At 54.4% G+C, this 7058-nt stretch overlaps 1 protein-coding gene across 1 annotated transcript in view; it reads right to left on the bottom strand.

The window, feature by feature from the left end:
• Upk3bl2 (uroplakin 3B like 2) overlaps positions 1-3356 on the bottom strand; it is a 4602-nt gene extending 1246 nt beyond the window's left edge. The window contains exons 1-5 of the mRNA XM_023714578.1: positions 3234-3356; positions 1676-1828; positions 1280-1499; positions 787-863; positions 153-270 (exon numbers count right to left, since the gene is read on the bottom strand). Of these exons, the coding sequence (XP_023570346.1) occupies positions 153-270; positions 787-863; positions 1280-1499; positions 1676-1828; positions 3234-3327 (662 nt within the window). The 5' untranslated portion in view covers positions 3328-3356. The remainder of the gene's footprint in view (positions 1-152; positions 271-786; positions 864-1279; positions 1500-1675; positions 1829-3233) is intronic.
• Positions 3357-7058: the final 3702 nt, after the last annotated feature.

Raw genomic sequence — 7058 nt, 5'->3', positions numbered from 1 at the left:
GTTCACTAACTCTGACCTGGAGGCTCTGGAACGTGGATGACCCTTGCTCAGTACACTGTGGCCTTCCAGGGAAACCACTAACAGAGGGCAGTAGGGAGGCGCCGGGCCAGAAGCTGCGGCTAGGAGGCTCCAGAGTCAGCCTCGCCACTCACCAGATATACAGCAGGCCAAGGAGGACCACCAGGAGGATGGCCAGCAGGATGGACAGGATCACAATGATGACCACAGTGCCCTCTCTGTGGAACCCTGGGACAGCCTCGAATGCCTTGGCTGGAGGCATGATGGGCAAAAAAGGAAATTTCAGCCGGGCATGGTGGTGGTGCCTGCCTTTCAGCCCAGTACTTTGGGAAGCTGAGGCAGGAGGATGGAAAGTTTGATCCCAGGGAGGGCTGGGCAACTTAGTGACTTTGCCAGTCTGCCTCAAACTATGAAAGAACTGGGGTGTAGCTCAGTGCAAGGGCCCTGGGTTTAAGCCGCAGTAGAGCAAGGAAAAGTAAATCTCATCTGACCCAAGAGAGTATCTTTGGGCCCAGGAAGATGGCTCAGTAGAATAAGCAGTTGTGTGGCAAACGCAAGGGGCTGAGTTCAATCCCAGTTCCGGAAAAAAAAAAAAAAGAATGTCTTTGAGCAGCCTCCAGAGCAACCATCCTGTGCCCAAGCCAAGAACAGGGGTACCCACAGGCCGTGGTGGCAATGTGCTTCTGCCTGCTTGGGGCTGCCCTAGTGCCCCAGCCCTTCTGCCCACCCCCAGCCCCAAGCTCCCATCCCTGCTCTGGCTCCTCATACCTTGCTTCAGGCGGGTCTCATCAGACCACTCTGTTTCAGCCACAGGTCCAGTGTCATTCATCACCAGAAACTTCACCCTAATGGGAGACCCAGCATTGGCAGTGGGGGTTCCAGGGTCTGAACCCCTTGACTCCCAGGCCCTAGGAAGAGCAGCCTGGTTTGGGATAGAGTTGAGACTAAATAGCATAGCCACTGCCCCAAAGAAGGGTTTGGATTTGAGCTGGGCATCCTCCAGCTATGTGACCAGGATGTCGCCCGTGCCCTCTCAGGGCCCCGATGCCTGCCTTTGGGAAATGTGTGTAGATCAAGCACTTGGTGGGGGTCGGGACCCAGGGCTGGAGCCTACCCACAGAATGCCCCACCTGCATCTCTATCTGCGGGGTCCAGATGGCCCATGGGATCTGGGGCTTGGTTCAGGGCCCGTCACCCAAGAGAGACAGGAGCAGCTGGCCAGGACCAAGCCCAGGCAGGAGCCCCCACCTCAGCTTCACACCTGTAGGGTCCTGAGTCTGGCAGGGGAGGGTTGCAGCCCTCTTCCGAGGGGGCACAGTGGGTATCATTGCCAATGCGCAGGATGCGGAGCTGGCTGCTGGCTGGGCCGCTTGGGTAGCGCAGCCGGTTGGCTGGCATTGTGAAATAGTAGCCTTTCTGGATGAAGTTGGCCGGGACAGGAATGTCCTTTTTCTTCTGTGGGGAAACGAAGTTCTGGGTGGCTGAGGGTGGTATTGTGGGTCAGATAGTAGGACAGGCCAGGTAGGGCTCCAGCCCCCTCCACCAGACCAGACCCTCTTCCCAGACCACATGACCCCAGCACCTGCCCCCAACTCTCTGCAAGCCTGCCCACCCATGTCACAGAAGGAAAACTGAGGCCAGCCACAGTCATACCCACCATTGCTATAGGCTACCACCAGCCAGATGGGGTCTAAGTCAGAGATGCTGGTATGATTGAACTGGCCCTGTGGTTGCTCCAGCGTGAAGGTGGACTGGGTGAGCTTCCCTTCCAGGGTGGCGCCCGAGAGCCGGGGCACGTAGTGGATGTGCTCTGGGGAGGACAGGAACGGAGGGCAGAGGGCAGAGGCTGGTCAGAGGGGAGACAGACCTACCCTGGGTCAAGGTGGGTGGCTAGAGTTCAGCCCCTGGACCTTCCCTGCGCAGCTTCCTAGGGGTGGAAGGTGGGAGGCTCCACCCTGTCCCTTCTGGGTCACTGGGTTGTTCCAGGGTCAGAAGTAACAGAGGTTCTTCCCCTACCTGCCTTTCATGCTCCTGAACTGGGGTGAGGCTTAGATTTGGAGGACCCCATACCCCAAGCTGGACTCTGCTCCTTGTGGCCTTGAGAGGCCCTCCAGCACCTCCCATAGTTTTCTGAGTGTGAGGAACAACCAGCTTGGAAAGGGGTCCCCTAGCTGTTCCCCCAGGCCTGGTATGGATGAGCCAGAGGGAACCAATGGCTCTGAGGCAGAGGCTGGCTTAGTCTGGGACATTCTTCTCTTCTGCACCCTGTTCTCTGCCACCTTACATCACCCACCACCCATCATGTCCTAAGTCTCCTCTCCTCAGGACACCCCTATTCCTCACAGTCTTATACATCAGAGAGGACACAGGATGGACAACATGACCTATGTCCAGCCTTGCTGCCTTGGACCCCTCTTCCAAGCCCCCAATTTTTTTTTTTTAATTTTATTTATTTGTGTGTGTGTGTGTATGTGTGTGTGTGGCCAGCTCAGCCCACCAGGGGGCGGGGCTGGCTGGCATGTGGTGCTGGGGGATTGAACCGCGGTCCCTGTGCTTTGCTAAGCTTGTTCTAAGTAGGTGCTTTAGACCACTGAGCCATCCCACCAGCCCCAAAGCCCCAAATATTGAGACAACAGAAAAGTGGGCATTTATGTGAAGTTCATCAACCTCCACACCTTTCAGTTCAGTCCCATACAGTTCATTCCCACTAACTCTAAAGATTCATGCTAGAACTTTCAAGAACCTTCTAGCATGGGGAAGGATTGACTCTTCCTCAAAGCTCTTAGTCCTATCTCAGAGCCCCAGGGCACACTGTGTACAGCAGGTGCCTCACATTTGCTTACAAGGGAAGAAGACAGGAGCAGCAGCAAGGGTAAAGTGCTATTCTCCATCAGCCTTGGAGCTGAAGGCAAAAAGAGACCTGTAGGTTTCTCACAGGGTTTCCATGGGCTTCCCTAGCAAGCTGGTCCCCACAGATTTCCTTAGACTCTGCTCAAGACAGGGAAGAAGGAGGGCAGCCTAGAGCTTGAGAACCCCAAAAAGAGAGAGAAGGGACAGGTGCCAGGCTTGTGACCAACTGAGGTTCTATCCCCTCACCCTCCCAGAACCCAGTTCCCAACCAACCGAGAGGCTCTGGAGGAAATGGGGTAGAGGTTTGTCCTCTTGGTACCTGCAACTCTGGGGGGACCTCTGCCCGAACCCTTAGCTTCACTCACCCACACTGGTCCCAGGCTGGACCCAGGTCAGCAGCAGCCACAGTGGAGACAGAAGCAAGGACTGTCCACCAAGCCCCATGGCCAGGCACAGCATCCAGGTACCTGTCCCCGTCTGTCCTCAGGTTCTTCTGCAGTGTCTGTCTGTGTCCCCAGCAGCTCTGTCTCAGCTGGCTGGGGGCACCGCCTCTGGCATCGCAGAGGCCCCTCCCAGTTCCCTCTCCTCCTTTATGACTGGTTAGACAAGTTTGGGGGCTGAATTTTCTGTGGGCCCCAGGATTTGGCCCCGCCAGGGAGGGTTCGAAAGAGAACAATCATTTTTGTCAGGAACAAGCCCAGACTCCCCTGCCCCACTCCAAGGAGGGGCCCTGGAGGAGGGGGTGGCCCTTTGTCCAGGGCAACCAGTGAGGACTCGGCCACACCTGCCCTGCCTTGGGGGACGGCAGTCCTCTTACTCTGTGAATCAGGCTTATGCAGGGTGGAAGCCTGCAGAGCCAGGATGAGGTCACAGCCAACAGCATCACTGCCAGGTAACATGCCATCTCCCCGGCCTCCATCCAGCCCTGGCCAGGCAGATAGTCCTTCCTGAGACAGCTGCCAGATGGGCTCAGGGTAGGTGTGACACCTCTCACAGGGACTGGAGCACCAGCCACTCTCAGCCCAGCCTCAACACCAGGCCACAACCTATGTCCTCAAACCCAAATCATGCTTTGGAAGGCTGAGGTAGGAGGATCACCAAAGTTTGAGGCCAGTCTGGGCTACATGGCGAATTCAAGGGCTGCCTGAACTATAGGCTCAAACAAAGAAACAAAAGTTCCAGTCAGGTTTGTGAATTTTGGGAAATTCCACAGTAACGATCATCTGCAGCCTCCATTCCTGGGTAGGAAGGAGGCGTCCCCTGAAGGGAACTAGCTTTGGTTCCCTGGTGGGATTCATCCCACCACAAGAAAAACTTCTTGACATAACTTCTGTCATGACCAAGATGGGCCAGAACCTTTAATCTCATGGAGGTGGGAAGGGATTGAGAATCGCTGTCCACCAGGTTCTTGAAGGTCAGAACCATGGCTCCCTCTCTCCTTGCTGCTTCCTTCTTGGTCCTTAAGAGTGCTCCCTACTGCCTGGAATCACCTCCTCCGCAGTGAACAAACTCCTACACCTACTTCAAAACTCAGTTCAGGGGCTGGGGAGATGGCTCAGTGGAATAAGCGCTTCCCTGGCAAGCGCAAGGGCCTGAATTCAATCCCCGGTTCCACAAAAAAAAAAAAAAAAAAAAAAAAAAAACCTCAGTTCAGCTATCACCTTCTCCATAAATCACTCCCTCTTCTCAGCCTGTTTCCCTGACCCTCCAGCACAGGGACTCTTTCTTTATCAGTGTTGTTGCATTGTGCCAAACAGGTAATTTCCTACAGCCTGACGATTAGAGGGGCACCATCCACCCTCTCTGGGCCCAGCCTGCACTGCACAGGGGAAGAGGGCCCGCCACTGTCCTAGTCCAGTGCGGTACTGGGGTGACTGTAACAAAATAACCAGGGTGGCTTGTAAACAACAGATGTTCAGGGCTGGGGATACAGCTCAGCAGCACAAGCCCCTGCCTAGCAAGCACAAGGTCCTGAGTTCAATTCCCGGTACCACACAAAAAAATAAACACACAAAAACAACAAAACAAAACAACAACAAAACGCAGGTGCTCATTTCCCATAATTCTGGACAGTGGAAGTCCATGATCAAGACAGTGACAAATTCCACATCACCCACCTCCACACATTTAATAATTTTTTTTTTTTAATTTTGAGATAGGGTCTGATAGGTTCGTAAGTTACTCAGACAAGGCTGGAACTTGTGATCCCTCTCACCTTCCAGAGTGCTGGATCACAGGCCCGCATCACTGCTCTTACCAGAATGCTAGCCCCATTCACGAACGCTCCACTCCTGTGAAGATTTATTTAATAATATCACATCGGAGGATTTTCTTTTTTGAGACATAGTCCTGAACTCACTACGTAGTCCAGGCTGGCCTCAAACTTGCAGCAATCCTCCTGCCTCAGCCTCTCAAGTGCAAGAAGTTTTAACCTATAAGCCTCAGGGAGGCACAGCCCTGAGCAGTGTCAGAGCGCTGAGCCCGCCTCATCGCAGTCCTCATCCGACCGGAGAAGCCCAGGGGGGCCTTCAGATCGCAGGAAGTTCGTGCCCTTCACAGAATGGGACTCAGATGCGCCCGGCTGACTCAAGTGCCAGCTGACACGAGGGCAGGCCGCAGGCCGGGTTGGAGAGGTGGCCCAAGCGCCCTTTGCCCTAGTGACAGTCCCCAGTCCTCCTCAGTTGACTAGCGCCCACTGCCATAGCGACCTGAGCCCTGCCCCAAGCCCCGGGCCTAGAGGGAAGAGACACCATCTCAGACGGGCGCGGTGGCACACATCTATAACTGGGGTCCCGGCTACAACACAGGCCAGTGTCACACGGTGAACCTCAGGGACAAGATCACCTCCTCCTTGGTTTGTAATTTTTATTTATTTATTTATTTATTTATTTATTTATTTATTGGTGGAACCCGGGGTTGAACTCAGGCCCCTGCACTTGCCAGGCAAACACTTATTCCACTGAGCCATCTCTCCTGGCGATGGCCCTTAACAAGTTAGATTTCTATCTTTTTTTTTTTTTTTTTCCGTATGGGTGGTAAACTCAAGACCCAGCACGCGCTTATTTTACCGAGCTATTTCCCCAGCCTTATTTATTTTTATTTTTGAGTATTTAGTACAGGGTCTGCAAGGTCTCGACTTGCAGTGACCCTTCCTGGTTTTCAGCCTCCCAAATGCTGAAATTACAGACATGTGCCACCATGCCCAGTCTCAGTCACGGCTCAGCGCGCCCTGGGGCGAGGCCAGCATGGCAGGTTGGGGATTGAACCCCCGACCTCTGTATCTGCCTAAGCAGGCGCTTTAATCCGCTGAACTATTTGGCCAGTCCTGGCACCTCCTTAGACATATAAAAATATTCCAAAATCTGAAAGAAGACCCTGAAATTGAAACACTTCCTGTCCCCGCTGTGGCTGAAAGCGAGCAGGATCGAGGGCAGCAGGGTCCAGCCGTGGCCTTCCTAGCAGCGCGCCCCGTCAGGGGTTCTCAGCCGTCCCGAGACAAGAGGAGGTTTCCAGGGGGGTGTGTGCAGGTGACCTGAAATGCCATGCGTTCTGGTTAAGGACCTGCAGCTTCTGTGGGTGTTGGTACCTGAAGGGGACCCTGGCGCCAGTGCCCCAGGGACGCCGAGCATCCCCGGGAGTGGAGAGCAGGCCCTGCCTTCACCGGGCCTTCCACCAGAGGAGAGAACCGATATGAGACCAGCGCGGAGATGCACTTGGCCTCACCTCACGGTGCACTAGCTGTGTCAATCGGAGGAGCATTCTGGGTGCTGCGAAGGCCTTGAAGGGAAGGAGTGGACACCAGGGCCGACTTCAGCTGTGCCAGCCCAGACAGTAGGCGCAAAGGATGAGAGTTAGCTGCGGATGGAAAGCTAGTGAGACCCTGTCCTGAGCTAGCCCGAAGAGACACTTTGCAGCCAGGCAGAGCAGTGCACATCGGTGAGCCCAGCAATTTGGGAGGCTGAGACAGGAGGATCGAAAGAGATGTTATCTCTTTCAGCATATGTCAGAATCTAAAAAATAAATTGTAAAAAGGGCTGGAGTTACCTAGCTCAGTGCCCAGGCCCTGGGTTTAATGCCCACAACAACACACACAGATACAGTTAATACATGTTCATTTAAGACGGTGGGTGAGTTAGCTCAGCAGGATGAAGTGCCTGCTTAGGCAAGCTCAGGAAACGGGTTCGATCCCC

The sequence above is a fragment of the Octodon degus genome, unplaced genomic scaffold (assembly GCF_000260255.1).
Source record: "Octodon degus isolate 3935 unplaced genomic scaffold, OctDeg1.0 scaffold00035, whole genome shotgun sequence".
Classification (NCBI taxonomy): domain Eukaryota; kingdom Metazoa; phylum Chordata; class Mammalia; order Rodentia; family Octodontidae; genus Octodon; species Octodon degus.
This window is presented reverse-complemented; position numbering and strand designations above follow the sequence as displayed.